This window comes from Carcharodon carcharias, chromosome 23, assembly GCF_017639515.1.
Source record: "Carcharodon carcharias isolate sCarCar2 chromosome 23, sCarCar2.pri, whole genome shotgun sequence".
Taxonomy (NCBI): domain Eukaryota; kingdom Metazoa; phylum Chordata; class Chondrichthyes; order Lamniformes; family Lamnidae; genus Carcharodon; species Carcharodon carcharias.
The window spans coordinates 33,951,035-33,970,796 of NC_054489.1; the positions used below are offsets into that span (position 1 = coordinate 33,951,035).

A 19,762-nucleotide genomic window follows, 5' to 3' on the forward strand; every position below is an offset into this window, starting at 1 on the left:
CTGTGTCTCTCCTACTCTCTTTATTTATTCTTTTCTTTCTTTGCTTTCTTTCTTTCTCTGTCTGATTGTCACTTGGGTTTGCCATCTTCCCCACAGTTGCTGTTTCTCTGCTGAGTTCTGTTTCTCCTTCCTAATCTTTCAGTTATCCCATTCTTCAGTCAACACTTGTGCACACAACCACAAGCATGCACAAACATTCTCTTTCCTAGGTCCCCTATTCTTTCTTTGTCTTGGCTTGTCACTAGCTTGGTGTGTGTCTTTCTTGTTCTCCCCTGTAGAGAACTCCACAATAAAACAAGTGGCTTTCACAAAGACACAGTGAGCATGTAATGCTTGAAAGAATTGTGACTGACATCACCACCATATTAAACTGACCCATTCCACGTCTACAAAGAATTAAAACACAACTATTGTGAGCATCAGATTGTCCATTATGCTTAACTAAATAAATGTAGAAACTTGATACAAACAGAATATTATGGCAGGGTGTTTGTGACTTAATTAGCACAACTTTCTGTTGTGTGCAGTACTTGAGCTATGGACTTTTGCATTAATCAGTAGTTCACTTGTTGTAAAATAGTGGGCCTGAACTGTTTTCCATTTTACAGTTCTTCCTTTGTCAAGCATAATGCAGCTGATAGATGTCATTCTTTTGTCACATTATTAGAAATTTTAAATATTATTTATGGAGGCTTGAAAGACATACATAACAATCATTGAAATCATTTTGCATGATACGCCTGAATCATTTAGTTTTACAGTTGATTTCTCAGTAAATGATTCATGCAACGTTAGTGAGCACCCACTCTGTGTTAAATTGAGATGGATATTCTAGTTAATGTTGTGAGGAAAAGATTTGTGTCTTTCAGAGATTTTGTCTTTCACTAACAAATCTAGAACAGTACAAAATTCCAAATGCTGCACTCTGTACACATTTCTAAAGTGATTCCAGCATATGCACATTGAGAATTTTGCATTTTAATCTTACAGCATTTCATTAATTCATCATTGCTAGTTCTTTTAAATTATAGGAAAAACAAATGACGTTTGAGTTATTCTAACTAAGCAGCCAATCTAAGAGGCACTCTTTTATCTCCTTTCTTCCCCGCCCCCCCCACCCGCAGCTTCACATAAATATCCCACTTCCTCCTTCACAGACAAGGCACCTCCTTTGTGTGTTATTCACTGCTGGTCCTGGCTCCACCTCCTACCTTGCATTGTTACAGTCCTCTGGCTGTAGATTTTATGCTGTGCTTTGCTGTTAGGAGAATCTGTTACAAGTTAAGGAGTTCCAGCCCTTGTGTGTGAGCCTGACTTTTCTTGGGAGTGAAGCAGCAGTGTCAGGCTGGAGATGAGCTTCACAAGATCCTCTGGCCAGCAAATCATCTGGTTCAGCGCAAGTTTGATTGTTGATATGCCACTCAAGTTGAAAAATATACACATTTAATACACTTGACTACATTAATGGCACCTTAGGCTGAAGCTGCTGCTACAGCTGGACTTGTTTGTATATTACCCTAGTAAGCAGAACATAAAGTCACATTTTATGTGTGGTACGATTGCAGCAGGCAATTAAGTATGTGCCTGCTGCATCCAAACATTCAACTCTATTTCCTGGTACATAACATTTTGCTATATTGTGCCATGTATTTCATATACTATATTGGTTGTAAAATAAAGTATTAAATCATTCTGTGATATGATTTGTTTAATGTTTCTGGTGTGTTCAGCAGAAACAAATCTTGGCATCGCTTTATGAAGAAAACGGTAACATGGTGAAACCGACCTGATTGCTGATCTAGAAAATAGCATTCTGTTTGAAGTGATTTAAGCAAATTCATTGTTCTGACCTAATTTCTTCTTTGTATTGTGAACAGGAGGCAAAGCCTTCCAGCCAATCGGGAGAGAAAAAGGATGGGGAATACATTAAGTTAAAAGTTATAGGCCAGGTAACTGTTATATCATTCATTTTTTTGTTGCATTTAGTTCTGCTTAAGGCTATTGAGTTTACTGTACAGCAGCTAAAGGAAACCAAAGACTACAAATAAATATTTATTTTTTTAAAGGACAACAGTGAGATTCATTTCAAAGTGAAAATGACCACACAGCTAAGAAAGCTGAAGGAGTCCTACTGTCAGCGACAGGTAAGAGCAGAGAAGTCCTGTTACTTTCTTCCTTACATGAAGAAAAACAATCTCAATCGACATTCTAATTGTAATAGGATATTCAACAATGTTTGTTTTTACCAGTTTATCTTAATGTTTGCTACCAATAGAGGGAAACATGCTTAGGCTAGTACTCTTACTGTGATATTCTTAATTTATTACTTCAAATTGCTGCTAGTATTGCCATCAGTGATAGACCTGTAATTAATAGTGCAGTTCACTTTTTAGTGCTATACAGTTCAGATATAAATTTAGAAGGACAGTGTCTAACTTTTTTTACAATTGAATTGGATACATACAGTAATTTCACACACCTACTGTAATACGTTACTGAAGCTGCTGCAAATTGTTAAGTACAGAGTATATTTAAAACATTGGGGAATGAGATACTTTGATCCAAGTAGATTCTGAATTTAACCCTAAAGAGACCTGCTATTTAAGCAAAGTACATAGCAAATGAATCCAGACAATTAATTCGCATCCAGTACAGAATGGTTTGTGTGCATTTCAGTAAAGACCTATTCTGCTTTGACCTGGTGTCCATGTGTGTACCTTGCAGTGCAGGTCATTTGATAGCAATGAGGATTGAACCCTGTTGTTGATCCCCATTCGTAGCTCAGAGACACTCGGGCCAATTATGATATCCTTAACTGAGATCATCAGTCTCAGCATTAACCAGCGTTCAAATCTGGGCTCTTCCAGGCCAGTATGGCTTAATTTCACATTAGTAAATAGCTCTACCAGTTGAGCCATCAAGGAATCTCCTAAATTACAGCCCTATTTCTAGTTCCACCAAGCATTGTTCTGTAGATCCAAGGTTAGAGATTCTCCATTAACTTTAGCCAAGCCATGTTTTTTTTTGTATTAACGAAAATGAACCTTTGCTCAGTGTCCCTTATACTGGGCTGTTGTCTGACCTTGACGTTTACTTTTGACAATATGATTTTGTACAATCATTTATTGCAGAGTAATTACGTACATAGTGATAATCCAGAATTTTTTTGTTGTATGGACGTAGAAGAGGGAAAGAAAGAATTAACTTTTTTTAAAGAGGCCTCTCATGGTATCCACACTTCCCAAAGTGCTTTCCCACCAATGGAAAAACTGTCGAAAAATAGTCGCTGTAGTAATTTAGGGAAACATGACAGCCAATTTTCACATAGCAAGGTGCTACAAACAAAAATTAGATACATTTTTTTGTCATTTTGGTTGAAGGAAAAAATCTTGCCTAGGAAACAGGAGCAGAATTTGATCCAGGCAACAGGGGTCTTGCCTGTGACTGCTGAGCCAGCAAGAGTCCCACAACCCCTCCTTTGGGGAAGGCTCGCTGTGTTAATCGCCAGTCCAGGCAGTTAAGTGGCCAGTGGCAAGCCTTCCCAGAGGTTGCAAATCCGGCCTCATGAGAGCTGTCGGCCAGTCAGAGGCCGATTATTGCTCATTGCCGTTAGCACCACTAGGATGGCGGTGATAGCTTCTGGTATTGCACCCACCAGAAGCCCAGGATCAATAAGGGACCCAGACCCCAGGTGAGTGAGGACAGGATGGGGGTTGCTGTCTTGAGGGGCAGGGGAATCAGAAGAAAGGGCAGGAGGCTGGTTCTCAACAGGAACTCCCCAGTGCTAGGCCCTCAGTCAGGCACTGAAGTGCGTTTTGAAAGAGAGATCTCCCCACCACTGTATTCCCTCCCCAACTCCTCAAGAACTTGTAAGCAAACTTAACAGGGCTTGCTTTGCATGATTCCCACATGATGACTGCCCGCCCATTGCTGTTGAATATCAGAAGTGATGGGCTGAGGCCTTTAAGTGGGCTTTAATTGCCGACTTAAGGGCTTCAGTTGGGACCTTCCGGCCCAGACTTAAGGGCGAAGGTGAGAAGGTGGCAGTGTCCCCAGGCCACACCCTCTAGCTTGATTTAAATACCTCTCCTGCCTCCAAATTTGCCTCAGGGGAGGGCATTAACTTCCACCCTGGGTGAATTGGCCTGCTGTTTTATGAAGACTGCCATGGGATCTGTTATTTCCATCTGAGATGGTAGATGGGGTCTTGGTTTAATGTTTCATCCGAAGAACAGCATTTCCAATAGTCCAGCACTCCCTTAGTCCGGCACTAAAATGTCAGCCTGAATTACGTGGTTGCCCTACACTCTTGGTGCAGAGGTGAGAGGTCTGTGACTGAACTAAGGTTGACTGTGCTGTTTAATATCCTGCTTCAGACTGTATCACATGGAATCATAGAATGAAAGGTTCCTCCTTATTTGCTATCTTACACATGAGTATAAATGTAAATTTTCAAGAAGCAAAAGTCGCTGATTTTCTTTTCTCCAGATGCTAAGTGCAAGATCAAAAATGCTCTTTACATATGGTATTTTCTTAGTTGAATACATAAATTGTGAAAAGAAAAGAGGAAATATCAATAGACGTTACTTTGAAAAATCAAACTGTTGCATAGATTGTGTGTTTTTTGGCTGTTTCTGTTCATGTTTCAAAACAAATATTCAAAAATCAACAGCTAATGATTTAATCAGGATAACTGACTGGGAGCTGTTCATAACAGTGTGAGACAGCTGAATTATTTGTAATTTAATACATGATGATTTGTTCATTGTATTGGCTGGGCATGTTGATTTGACACCATTACGTTGCCTGGCTAAGGTAGTTCTCCATTTTCCTTTAATGATTGTTGACTAAAACTAGGGGACATGGTTTAAAAATAAGAGGTTTCCCTTTTGAGACAGAGATGGGGAGAATTTTTTTCCCACTGAGTGTTGTTAGTCTGGAATTCTCTTCCCCAGAATGTAGTGGAGGCAGGGTCATTGAATTTATTCAAGGCTGTGCTAGGTAGATTTTTGATAGACAAAGGAATCGAGGGTCATGGGGGTTAGATAGGAAAGTGGAGTTGAGTCCACAGTTAGATCAGCCATGTTCTTATTGAATGGCAGGACAGGCTCAAATGGCCTACTGCTGTTCTCAAGTTCTATTTTCCTATGTTTCTATCATTAGTGGTTCACATGTATACAAAGATTGTTGGCAAAAAATTAAAACAAAGAACTGAAAGTTCACCACAATCCTTGAATTGCTTTTTGAGACTTCCAATTTGAATTTGAGTGTTGCTGAAAAAAGATACTTTTTTGTTGAAGCTTTCCATCTTACACTCATCAGGACAATTTACAAGAGGATGCCAATTTCAGGGGAAACAACAAATTTATACTATAAGAGAAGAGAGTCCTGATTGGTTGACAAGTGGACTCTGGTAGAGGCATTGCTGTGGGGAATGTAGCAGTTGGTGGTGATTGACAGTTAACTGCCAAACGTTGTTTTTAAGTTAAACCAGGCAGTTTGACTCTGGTCAAGACATTGCCCTGGGAATGAACCAGTGAATGGCTGTCACTTATTTTGTTTAGCTGAAACAGATGCAATATGTGTACATGTTCTTTCTGTCTGCAAAGAACAGAGCCCTTTGCATGTACTGGAAGCTACTTATATTAATACAAATGTGCCACACTGCAAGCCCGAAATTGGTTGTCCGCATAATTCTTAGCACATTGATGATTATTTAGCAAATGTTGTCCAATTGTAGAATTACATCTAGTGTTGGACACTGTATTGAGTTTTGCAAGCACAGGCTGTTTGGGTGCCATCTATGCCTTGCCCATTGCAAACCGCGGAAGGGACATGCTGTTTGATATTATCTGCTGCTTTTTGGGGCGTATGGCCTAGTACCTGTGCAATGCCAGGTATGTATGTCCCAAAGAGTGGTGGATCATATCAAACAGCATATCTCTTCTGCTGTTCACAAAGGGGCAAGGTATACCCAACTAGCCTATGCTTGCAAAACTCAAATCACAGCGTCCAACAGTAAATGTGATTCTGTGATTGGACAACATTTGCTTAGTAATAGTCATTGTGCTAAGAATTACACTGACAACCAATTTAGGATTGTCAGTCGGGCTTGCAGTGTGGTGCATTTGCTTGTACTGGAAGCTGCACATATTAGTACGCGGGGCCCTGTTCTTTGCAGACAGAAAGAACATGTACACATATTGCGCCTGTTTCAGCTAAACAAAATAAGTGACAACCATTCACTGGCTCATTCCCAAGGGCAATGTCTTGACCAATGCTGCCTGGTTTAAATCTCAAACAATGTTTGGCAGTTAACTGTCAGTCACCATCAAATGGTGCATTCTTCATGGCAGTGCCTCTACCAATCAGAGTCCACTTGTCAACCAATCAGCACTCTCTTCTCATACAGTATAAATTTCTTGTTCCCCTGATATTGACATTTTTTTGAGGATTGTCCTGATGAGTACAAGACAAAAAGCTTTGATTTTAAAAGTTTCTTTTTTCATCAATACTCAAGTTCTGTGCTACCAAACAACTAAATCAGATTTGTAAAAACCACAGCCTGTGCCACAAGCAGGCAATGGGCCAATGGAAACTCAAGCATCCCTATCCTATTTGCATTTCTTATTTGCCAGTTTCCATTTGGAAATTTTGTGGATCTGCAGTTTCGGGAAAGCTCCTATTGGTGTTGCCTCATTGATGGATAGACCCTAAATTAAAACCAAGGTCAGTTTCTTATCTACATGGCAACATCGTCCAGAAACATAGCATTAGTTTACACATGTATGTTGATGTCATCAACTCTACCTCCACCACCACCTTTCTCAAACCCTCTACTACCCCTACATTTTCTGACAGTCAGAAATTTCCTTCAACTAAATATTGAGAAGATGAAAGCTGTCGTCTTCAGTCTCCACCAACATCTCCATTCCTTAGCCACTGAATCCATTGTATCAAGCACCTTTTGAAAATCCTATACGCCACATCAACAGCGTTTCGCTTATCAACCTCCTCAAAAAAAACTCCAAGTTAATTAAACATGGTTTTCCCTTAATGAATCCATGCTGGCTTTCCTTAATAATTCTGCACTTGCCTAAGTGACTATTGAATTTATCCTGTACTATAGTCTCCAAAAGTTTCCCAACCACTGAGGTCAAACTGACTGGCCTGTAGTTGTCAACTTTATCCTTGCACTGCTTTTTGAACAAGGGTTTAACATTTGCAATTCTCCAGTCTTCTAGCACCTTCACTGTGTGTAAGGAAGACTGGAAAATTATCACTAGTGCCTCTGCAATTTCCATTCTCACTTCCCTCAATACCCTTGGATACATCGCATCTGGCCCTGGTACCTTATCTATTTTAATTAAAGATGGCCTTTCCAAAATCTCCTTCCTCTCAATTGTAAGTTCTTCTAGTGTATCAGTTACCTCCTCCCTCACCTCTTTCTGTGTAAAGACAGATGCAAAGTACTCGTTCAACACCTCTGCTATTTCTCCAGCCTCCACATGCGAATCCCCTTTTTTTGTCCCTAATCAGCCCTACTTTTTCTTTTACCACCCTTTTATTATTTACATGCTTATAGAAGACCTTGGGGTTCCCTTTTATGTTGTCTGCCGGCCTCTTTTCATGCTCTCTCCTTGCTTTTCTTATTAGCTTCTTCACTTCCCCTCTGGTCCTCCTTTATTCGGCCTATTTCTCCATTGTATTTTCTACCTCGAATCTATTGTACACGTACTTCTCCCTTTTCATCTTTACCTCTATCTCTCTTGTCATCCAGGATGCTCTGAATTTATTTGTCCTACCTTTCCCCTTCAAGGGAATATATCTTGACATTGCCTGCAATACTTTTTCTTTGAAGGTGGCCCATTGTGCAACCACCGTCTTTTATGTCAACATTTGATTCCAACTCGCTCGCCTCGGATGCATTCTTATTCCATCGAAGTTGGCTTTCCCCCGATTATTTATCCCTGTTCTGGATTGCTCTCTGTCCTTTTCCATGATTAACCTAACCTTATGATACATACAATGGCCACTATCCCCTAGAGGCTCTCCCTTTGATATTTGATCCACTTGGGCCAACTCATTCCCCAGAACTAGGTCCAAAAGTGCATGTCCTCTGGAAACATACTGCTGCAGAAAATTATCTTGAACATATTCCAGGAACTCTTGCCCACCTTGTCCCTCTGTACTATTCCTATCCCAGGCTCTATTTAGATAATTGAAGTCCCCCATTATGATTATTCTATAATTCTTGCACCTCTCTGTAATTTCTTTGCTGATTTGTTTCTTTGTGTCCCTTCCACTAGTGGTGTTCTATTTTTACACCAATCAATGTTATTGCACCTTTTTCATTCCTTACCTCTAGCCAGAGAGATTCAGTCCTTGACCCCCTCTGGAATATAGTCTCTCTCCAGAACTGGAATTCCACCTTTAATCAATTTTGGCACTCCGACTCCCCACCCCCATTTCTCCATTTCCTGCCTCTTCTAAACACCTTGTAGCCAGGAATATATATATCTCCATCATTGCCACGACTGCCGACTTCCACCTACACAGCATTGCCCGACTCCTCCCCACCTCAGCTTATCTGCTGCTGAAACCCTCATTCATCTCTTTGTTATCTTTAGACTTGACTACTCCCGGCCAGCCTCCCATCTTCCACCCTTTAGCAACCTAAGCTTATCCGAAACTCACTGCTTCTCCTTTCCTAACTTGCACAAAGTCCTGTTCGCCCATCACCCCCGTGCTTGTGGACCTATGTAGTCTCCCAAATGACATTCCTTCCATCATAAGATCAGAAGTGGGGATGTTCAGCCCCATTTGCAACTCCTCAGATACTGAAGCAGTCCATGTCCAAATGCAGCAAGACCTGGACAATATCCAGGCTTGGTCTGACAATTGGCAACTAACATTCACGCTGCACATGTGCCAGACAATGACCATCTCCAACAAGAGAGAATCTAACCATCGCCCCATGACATTCAGTGGTATTACCATCGCTAAATTCCCTATCATCAACATCGTGGGGCCACCATTGACCAGACACTGAACAAGGCACAAGTCAAGAGTGTGTTGGAATTCTCTCCACTTGCCTGGATGAGTGCAGCTCCAACAACACTCGTGAAGCTTGACACCATCCAGGACAAAGAAGTCTGCTTGATTGGCACTCCTCCTACAAGCATTCACTCCCTCCACCATTGACGAACAGTGGCATTAGTGTGCACCATCTGCAAGATGCACTGCAGAAACTCACCATGGCTCCTTAGGCAGCGCCTTCCACACCCACGACCACTACCGTCTAGAAGGACAGGGCAGCAAAGACATGGGAACACCACCACCTGGAAGTTCCCCTCCAAGCCCTCACCACCCTGACTTGGAAATATATTGCAGTTCCTTCACTGTCGCTGGTTCAAAATCCTGGAACTCCCTCCCTAACAGCACTGTGGGTGTACCTACACCATAGGGACTGCAGCAGTTCAAGAAGGCAGCTCACCACCGCCACCTTGAGGGCAGTTAGGGATGGGCAATAAATGCTGCCCTAGCCAGTGACACCCACATTCCGTATATGAATAAACAAAAACTTGTAAGGTGAGTCTGAGTGAGAAAGGGATCTTGGATTACAAATATACCAATCACTAAAAGTGGCGCTGCAGGTTAGCAAGGCTATAAATAAAAGCAAACCAAGCATTCGGCCTTATTTCTGGAGGGATAGAATTGAAAAGCAGGGAAGTTATGCTAAATTGATCCTTGGTTAGACCACACAGTACTGCATGCAGTTCTTGTTAGCCATAGTATGAAAAGGAGATAAAGGGAATGAAGAGGGTGCAGGGAAGATTTACAGGGAGGATACCAGCAATATATTGGTTTGCATATCAGGAAAAGATTGATAAGCCATTGCTCTTTTCTCTCTTGGGGAAAAATGGTGGCTGAGGGATGACCCAATTAAAATTTAAAATTATGAAAGGTTTTGATAGAGTGGATACAGAGAGAATGTTTGTTTCCTTTTGTGGAGAAGAGGTTAACTAAAGACTATCAATATAAGATAGTCACCAAGAAATTAATAGGGAATGCAGAAGAAACTTTTGAGTGGTAAGAATGTGGGACTCGCTATCGTAAGGAGAGGTTGAAGCAAATAGTATAGAGGCATTTAAGGGAAGCTAGTCAAACATTTGAGGGAGAAGGGAATAGATGGTTAGATTTAAATGAGAAAAGAAAGGAGATTCGAGTGGAGCATAAACACCGACGTGGACTTGTTGGGCAGAATCTTACACTTGTTATGGTTGTGTGCCGTTTATCTTATGTAATCATATATAAACTGTCCTTAAAACCTCCCTCTTTGGCCAAGCTTTTGGTAATCTGCCTTAATGTCTCTTGGTGTCAACTTTTGTTTAATGATGCTGCTATGAGGTGAGTTGGGTTTTTTTACTATGGGCACAATATAAATACAAGTTGCTGCTGCTACTACCGTTACTATGTCATTGGTACCAGCAACTTGAGGTGCAGGCAACATATTGTGAACATTGAATTAAATGGTACAAGACACTCCTTTTTACAAATCTAAGCAAACCCAAAACAGTAAAAGTGTAATGGACATTCTTGAACCAAACAGTGGTCTGCTGTATTTGTGTTTTTTTGAAAATTTGCCAGAAAGCTCCATTTTGCTCACGATCCCCAAAAAAGCAAACATCTCTGCCAGTGCAGCCTCTGAACCAAGGGAAGATGAAATAGAATGACTAACCTCCAATTTTCTCACTTTTTGGTGAGGAACTATTCGAATCATGGCATAAACCTGCATCCTACTTGTCATAAAAGTATAATAATTTTCATAATATTCTTCTGGTTTATTGTGAAGTAAGTTTATGGGGGTAAGTATAGTTGGGTCTGTCTGTGTGTGATTTAATTACATTTTGTAGTCAAGCAAACTGCAAGTTTAAATCAACAAGATAAACTAGGTGCTTGACATGTTAATGAGCAAACGTGGATTTTGGCTTAGCATATAAGATGTGAAGGGAATTTGTATTTTTAGGTAAATGAAGGGAGATTTTGATTTCAAAGGCATCTCAGTCTGTTTACAACTAGCTAGATAAGCAAGGCTAAGGAATGTATTTATTTTTCCCAAAGGTTACTGACAATATATAGTGACAACATAAACATGTTTATTTTATGAGGGAGATACCGTTTCAAAGATGCATGGAACAATAGAATTTACCTCTTAAAAGAGAGAAACATATATAAAGGAGAATGAAAAGCTATGTGTCAGGAGAAGGCCATGTAAGATCCAACAGGAGTGTGTGAATTAGTCTTAATGAAGCCTCCAGCATTTGTGCATAAGTCTGCTGTCTACTGAAACTAAAGCTAGAGAAAAGCCATTTGGAATTCCATTGACCAGGGCATTGTGTTAAATTGCTGGATCTGTTTAAAATCTAAAATTTATTTCTGGACCGTTGCCTTAAAGGGACTGTAACTGGAGTTCAGGTTAATTAGGAATTTTAGAAGTTATAGTAGTAATTGTAGTTTTATGTATGTGCTTGAAATCTTTTATTTTATTAATAAATATTTTTATTTGGTTTTTAAAAAATCTCAAGGCCTTGGTGGACTTATTACTTCTAAATTCAGTGCACACATCTCGTAATAAATACAAATTGCAAAACCATTGATATAGTGCGACCAAGTTTCCCTTGTAGATTTAATCTGCCTGGCACACATCATAATACTACTACATTTCAAAAAGTCATTTTTAATAAATGAGAAATAGCACAAGAAAAGTTTCTTTTATTAAATTATAATTTCCTAAATTAAGCACTGTTTAATTTATATTTTTTGCCTCTCCTTTGATGCAGGGTGTTCCACCAAATTCACTTCGATTTTTGTTTGAGGGTCAGCGGATCACAGATCACCAAACACCTAAAGAGGTATGGGAGCATTGTTTTCTGACATTTCCTGAGGAACCTCCAGTATCTTGGGTAGCTGCTAAAAGAGTGTCAGAGCTGCCGAAGATCGCAGCAGCACCTTGCAGAAAGATTTTTTTTAAATAAGTGATTATTTTGTGAGAGACGTCGATGCTGGAGATGGAACACTCCTCCATGTCAAATACCAAGTATTGGTATCAAACGCTCCTGGTCAACTATTGCACAATCAGAAGGAAGTAAAACTTCCTCAGCAATTTTTTCTTAACCCCAAATGTAGACAGATGACTTTGTATCCGATCAATGTGAAAATATTCATTTACCACAAGTCTTGTCTTGTCACCACTCGTCTTTGGAGCCTCTGAGCAGTTGTTTTATCAATTTAGTGACACTTGGTGTGGTATTATGTTTATACTTTTATACTGTAATTGCAGGAACTGAGTGGAAACTGCATAAAAATTATTTCATCTTCAACACTTATAGCAATCGGAGAAATGAACTTTTCATCCAATTACCCTGAACCATGTTTGAATATAAAAGTGCAAGCACAAATTCTTAATCCACCATGACAAATAGCCCCCTGAAAACTTCTTAGTTGCAGCATTTTCCCTATTCTTCTCCACTGTTGTTGAGGCATGGGCCTATGAACATCAGGCACTTCCCCAGTACCTGACTGGCCATTACTCATGTTTGGCAGTGAATGTCAGCAAGACGTTTATGCTAGTCACCTTTGTAAGCCTGGCCCAGGCTTTATCTGACGTGCATATAAATGCATTCGCAGCAGCCACCAGACAGTGATCAGATTCAAGTGAACCTTTTTGACCAGGGAACTGTAGGTGTTTGAAGCACTCTTACTGCTGCCCCAATTGCAGTCTGCTAACTCCACACATACAGCCATGAATGCTTGCGCTATAATTGCTGCATGTCTCAGTCAGTTAGTGGATAAACCTACTGAGGCAATGGGTTTAGCTAATTCTAGAAATACCATGAGTTCAGAAATTTTTTTGGAGCTTAAAAGTGATCTGTGATTCTGTGCTTTCTGCAACTGGGTTTGTATAGAATAAAATCTTACAACACAACAGGGGGCCATTCAGGCCATCGTACTTTCAAGGGCAGCCCCACTGCCCCAGTGGGCTATCTGGAGGAGCCTGCCTGCTTGACGCCTCTGATTTTTAATTTTTTACTCACCGGTCCATGGGCACTTCATCTCCGTTGTGCCTCCGCAACCACACAGCTCTCCCAGTGGGGCTGCCAAGGCTTCAGAATTACTGGCCCTCTCGGACAGCAGCATCTACGCCTTGCCCACCATTCTTAATTGGACAGTAAGCCTGAGGCTGCCAGCAAGTGGCTCCTAACTTAGGGGTTCACAAAGGATGGAAAACTCATCTTAGTGGCATTTCGAGATCGTTCAGATACTTGGCACCTGCGTCAGTACAATAGAGAAGTTGCAGGCTGAAAGAATGAGGACGATGGCATATATTGCAGATTTGGTAGATGACAGAATTGGAGTAGCAATAATAAACAAATAAACCCCAGGAATGCCTGGGGAACAGTTAACAGGTGCTTCAGATTTGACTCAATATTATCATGTGATGAATTGTCCAAGCGAAACAGCAGCATTTTCAAAGCACTCGTGACACTCAAAATTCAGAAGTTGAAGGTGATAATGATCAGTCTGAGGGAATTGTACAAGAAGCTTTAGTCCGGTAATGAGTGTATTAGTTGCAAATTCCTTTAATTGTGCCATGTTAGATAGTGGTCACATATTGACAGGTGTGGAATAGATTGCTTAAAATGGTATTTAGATCCTCTCGATAGTAAGGACCAAAGTAAGGTCAGAGAAATGAAAGTTCTACTTGTTTCAAGTTTGGGGATGACAACACATTGAGGTCCCTAAAAAGAACGGTGATTCCACGTAAAGTAGCTAGAGTAAGCCACTGTATTAATAAAGTTATGGACTCCCTTGAGATATCCTTGCTGCTGAGCACACCTTCCGTGAAAAAGGCACAAATGAAACTGGTCATGGAACATGGTACAGAATTGTTTTTGGAAGGTCAGTAAATCTGCAGTTCTCCCAATTAGGGCATTATTGCATCCCTTAAAAAAACCCCTGAAGTTTCTAATCAGAAGCAGCACTGGAGTGGAACTACCCAGGAAAGAAAGTGACCATTTCAAATAATGCACCCATTCCCAGGCTACCATTAAATCCTTCCCAGGTTGATCGTTTGCTTGTTGATCAACTGCATGAACAAGCAGAAGTATGTTTCAATTACAGCTGGTAGATTAGTTAATTGACCATATTTCACATCCCTTTATGCTTTGGTATAATTCAGAAAACTTTTTCTATTTAAAATTTTAAAAATACTTTTCAAAATGTACTTACAGATAGCTCAAAGTAGACTTTATCATAAGTAACTGACCATAGTAGATACTGTGACAACTATTTATATACACTATTTATTATGTGTATAGTTATTGTATTATTCCTTAACAATTGGCATGTTTTCTGGTTTGCAGTTAGTAACCTTTCAGTTATTTGCTAACAAAATAGTAACAAACTAATTGAGTTGAGCAAACCAGTAAAATAGAGGAATATATTATAGAATAAACATCAACCGTTTTTAACTCATGATTGTTTTTCTACCTTTTAATGGACGTCAGTTCTAGGAATAGGATATTTTGACAATAAGCCCTTCAAAGTCAGGCAGCATAGACAAATACAGAAAATAAACTTCTCTTTGCCCTGCTCAAACAAAGGGATTTATTCTGAGACTTTCTGCCAGGCAGAAATGGGGCAATAGTATTTCCAAAATCGTAGGGAAATAGTTGGTATCTTGTTTCTGTTGGTGGTGCAATGGCACCATTTTCCCTGGGTGCTCAGATTAGGTAACCTAAATAGCCACCTGAACACAGCGATAGGCTAATAATCTTATAAAAACCAGGTCCTATAATGTAAAGATGGTGATGGGACTGCGCAGTAACCTATAGTGGTAAACACCAAAATAAGCAGTTAAACACCTGATATAAAGGGACATGCACCCACAGACAAAAATGGCAATTATATCTTTTGAAATATTAATTGAGTGGTGTGGAAGCATTTGCAACTCCAGCATTGATTATAGTAGAGAGATTTTTTGCAGGTTTTTGGCAGAATTTGTAGCCTTCAGGGAAGGTGAGTGCTGAGATGCACAATGGGATTAATTCTGGCAATCCAATTAAGAGAAGAAGAGCAGCAGCAGGAAGATGAGCATACTGGATCTGCAGCAGAACCTAGAAAGCACCACATAGGAGGGTGGTTGTATGGTAGTGATCGTACCCTTCATATACGTTTTGTAGATCAGTTATCAGGGGCTCACCAGTGAATCATATTGCAGGAGGCTCAGGTTCTCCCATTGGAAAGTAGCAGACCTCCTGCAGCAGAAGCAATGGCCTTCTGTGTCAACTTGGCACTCTGTCAGTAGTAATGAAAGTAATGGTTGCCTTCAATTATTTTTGCTTCAGAGCCCTTCAGATTTCATTGGGGTTTATGGCACACGTTAGCCAGACAGATGCACATACCTGCATAAAACAAGTAATGTGTGCCAGTATTTACCCATAAATGTCACCAGTCAACATGACAGAGCAATGGGAATTTGCAGCAATTGCCAGGTTCCCAAGTTCAGGTTGCTTTTGATGCACTCATGTGGCAACAAAGGCACCATTACATGAGCCAGGACTTTTTATGAATAGGAGGGGATGCCACTTTGTGTTCCTCTGGCGTGTGACCATCATCTACAAAGTATGCTGGTGTGTATGTAGTTCTCTGGTAGCAGGCATAATCCTATATTGGGTCAATAATTCTGCATTTTTTGAACAAGCATGGAAATTAGGGAGCAAGACCTACTAGTTGTGGGCCGAGGAAATTGATTATGAAAGCCTATCTATCATGAATGCCAGCTGAAAGGTGGTACAATGATAGCCGTGAAAGTATTAGGGTAGTAATTGAGCAAGCTATTTAAAAACAGCAAAAGGTGCTTGAGAATTTTCTCCAATTTGGACCCATCTTATTTCCCATTTGTGGACTTGTATATATAATTTTGCCATGCAACACAAGAAAGACGTTGACCCAGCTGCAGCTGAGCAGGAGTTATTGTCGAAAGAAGATGATGATGTAGGATAAGCTGCTGCAAGATCTGTATTAAAAACATCCAAGATGATTGGGCAGCAGCTCGTTGACCAGTACCAGTAAAAGAATAATCAAAACCAACACCTTTTATCAATTCTCATCATAACACTAGCCCCTAGACTCTGAACATTGCTACAGAAGTCATCTGAATACTATAGTATGACCCATCGTACAGACAAACTTGCACAATTCACCTATTATGGTTTTTAATGCCATCACAGAGTAACATTACAAAATAATTGCACCCTTGTCACCCCTATTTTGATCATCTTAAGTGTGCGCTTATCTAATGTATTTTTCTAAGGAATGGTGGAGGTCTGCTGATGTTCAGATTTGGGTCCTTGAGGTGCTTGTAGTTGACAACTTCTAGCAGCTCACAGTTTTGAGGGGCCAGCTGGAGACTAGTCTCTTGGCTGGTTCTGGATACTCTGGCTCAGCTGCCTTTGATGCCCCATGACGGTTTATCGGTTTGTAGGAGTGGACAGGCTATCATGGTGAGATCAGCGGCATGTATCACTCCGGTTGAACCACTGCCACACTCATGTGCCTCCAGAACCCCACACCTAGTGATCAACAAGCAAATTCATCCTCAGAAGCCCCTGAAAACGCAATAGCTGGTGACCAATGAGAGAAAAGTTGCCCCAGTATGGGAGAGACAGAATTTGTGAGGAGCTGTTCTATGCTCTGCTCTAGCACCTCCAATCAGAGGTACCCTCTCCCCTGATCTTGTTCCTCCTCCAGAAACAGAATCTGTGATTGGAAGAGCAGCAAGGGCAGGAGACCCTGGGTGGACCAGAGGGAAGCAGAGCACAATTGAGACAGGTAAATGAAAACGCAAACGAATGGATCAGAAACCTAGATTGGTGCACAGAACATGATTTCAAAATTTGTGGATGATACAAAACCTGGAAGCATTGTGACCTGTGAGGAGGATAGTGTGGAACTTCAAAAGGACATAGATAAGTTGGTGGAATGGGCAGACAGGTGGCAGATGAAGTTCATTGCAGAAAAGTGTGAAGTGATTCATTTTGGCAGGAAGAACATGGAGAGACAATACAAAATAAAGTTTACAACTCTAGAGGTGGTGCAGGAGCAGACTGATCTGCGTGTATGTGTGCATAAGTCACTGAAGATGGTAGGACAGGTTGAGAGCGCGGTCAATAAAGCATATAGTATCCTAGGCTTCATTAATAGGGACGTAGAGTACAAGAGCAAGGAGGTTATGTTGAACTTGTTTAAGACACTAGTTTGGCCTCATCTGGAGTATTATGCCCAGTTCTGGGAGCCACACTTTAGGAAGGATATGAAGGCATTGGAGAGAGTGCAGAAAAGATTCATGAGAATGGTTCCAGGGATGAGGAACTTCAATTATGAAGATGGATTAGATAAGTTGAATCTGTTTTCCTTGGAGAAACCTTTCCTTATGAGGAAAGGTTGGACAGACTGGGCACTAGAGCTTAGAAGAGTGAGGAATGATTTGATTGAAGTATACAAGACCCTGAACGGCCTTGACAAGGTGGCCGTTAAAAGGATGTTTCCTCTTGCGAGTAAGTCTAGAACTATGGGGCAGTTTTAAAATTAGAGATCGCCCTTTTAGGACAGAGATGAGGAGAATTTTTTTCTGAGGATTGTGCGACTTTAGAACTCTGCCTCAGAAGGTGGTGGAAGCAGGGTCATTAAATATTTTTAAGACAGGGGTAGATAGACTAGGCACTTTACAGCCTTCCGGACTGAATATCGAGTTCAACAATTTTAGATCATGAACTCTCTCCTCCATTCCTGCCCCCTTTCCGTTATCCCTGTTTCCCAATAATTTATATAGATTTGTCTTTTCCCACCTATTTCCATTATTTTATACGTATTTCCATCCATTGTTTTATTTCTACCTTTTAGCCTATCCCTTCCCCCCACCCCACCCCCACTAGGGCTATCTGTACCTTGCTCGTCCTGCTTTCTACCCTTAATGTCACCTATTAGCACATTCCTTTAATAATATCACCACCTTCAAAGCCTCTTTGTCCTTTTGTCTATGACATATTTTGACTATCTCCACCTCTCACTGGCCATCTATCCAGCTCTACCTGTCCCACCACCCCCCCTTAAACCAGCTTATATTTCACCTCTTTTCTATTTTTCCTTAGTTCTGTTGAAGAGTCACACGGACTCGAAACCTTTAATGTGTTCCTCTCTGCAGATGCTGTCAGACCTGCTGAGTTTTTCCAAGCATTTTTATTTTTGTTTTGGATTTCCAGCATCCACAGTTTTGTGCTTTTATTGTAGATAGATTCTTGTTAGGCAGGGAATCAAAGGTTAGCGGGGTTAGATGGCAATACGGAAATCGAAACACCAGATGATCAGCCTTGATCTTATTGAATGGCGGAGCAGGCTCGAAGGGCCAAATGATCGACTCCTGTCCCTATTTCTTAGGCTTTTATGTAAGGGCAAAAGGGTGATTGTAAATTATGTCATGGAGAAATGGATAGGGATCGGACTGGGGGTACCAGCTAAATTTCTGACAATGCTTGGGGCAGCGGGGTGTGGAATTTACTAGTAATTGGTTTAGAGATGTATGAAAATGTGAATATTGGTGGTCTGAACACCATAGCAGAAAATCCTTTCCATGGACTCTGAAAGAAATCAGTGCTCATAAAATCTTAACTTGCAGTTTGATTGATCAGCTAACAATTGTCCTGGCATAGGCAGTTCTTGCAAAGAATTTGCTTCAAATAGTTGGCTATAGTCTTTCTCAATTGTCTATGGGAGGAATCCCAAAATATGTTCTGTGCTGTGTGATAGCCCTCCACGTCTTACAAGTACTACAGTTAGTTCAATTTTTTTCTGCAAACTTGAGTGTTTTACATGCAAGAAGAAGGGCATTCATCGAGGTGCAAGTCTCAGAGAAACTTCAGAGGGCTCTAAGGCATTGCATAAGACCATCCAAGATAAACTTTAATCCTGGAGATTGAGTACTATAAAAGAGAGGGTTAGGAAGAATGGAATAGTCCTAGTAAAGTGATAGGGTGTGATGGTAAGACAGTAGTTCTCCAGCATTGCAGTCAAACTGTAACAGTCCATTTATCTTGGTTAATTGCGATTGATTATAAACTTTCAGAATCTGAGCAATTAATACAAGGCGATGAAGCATCTTGAACTTCATAGTCATATGTTTGACAGTTGTGAAGAACCAAATATGGTGTATAAGGGGCTGGATAGTGATGGTCAGAATGATACTGACTCACAGAACAGGGCTATTGTATCCAAAGGACAACTAGTTAGAGTGGGTATTCGGCTGATGTACATACCAAAAGATCCCAGTAAACTGAGGCATGCAACTACTATAGGGAGAATAGGAAAAAGCTACCAGAAAGGTCAACTATTGGCTGAATGTCCAAGATGGTACAAAAGGTAAGATCTATGGACTGGTAAAATGAGGTGAAAGAGTGGAAGGCAAGAAAAGGCAGTGTGAGTTCCCTAATGGATCTGGGAGTGATACTTGCACTAGGAAACAATCATGTACCGATGATCGAACATCTGATCATAGGAGGGAGAGATCCTGTAGTAGTAGTTGAGAAAGACAGAGAAGGACAAATAGAGGCTGTAGCAGGACTAATGGCTCGGGGTTTTGGAGAGAGACTTGGAGATCAGGGTTTTAGAGTGGACTCTCCCGTGACAGGAAAAGTAATCCTGA

At 40.7% G+C, this 19,762-nt stretch overlaps 1 protein-coding gene across 1 annotated transcript in view; it reads left to right on the forward strand.

The window, feature by feature from the left end:
• sumo1 (small ubiquitin like modifier 1) overlaps nt 1–19,762 on the forward strand; it is a 40,556-nt gene that overhangs the window by 10,810 nt on the left and 9,984 nt on the right. The window contains exons 2-4 of the mRNA XM_041173582.1: nt 1,878–1,949; nt 2,067–2,144; nt 11,844–11,915. Coding sequence (XP_041029516.1) covers nt 1,878–1,949; nt 2,067–2,144; nt 11,844–11,915 — 222 coding nt within the window. The remainder of the gene's footprint in view (nt 1–1,877; nt 1,950–2,066; nt 2,145–11,843; nt 11,916–19,762) is intronic.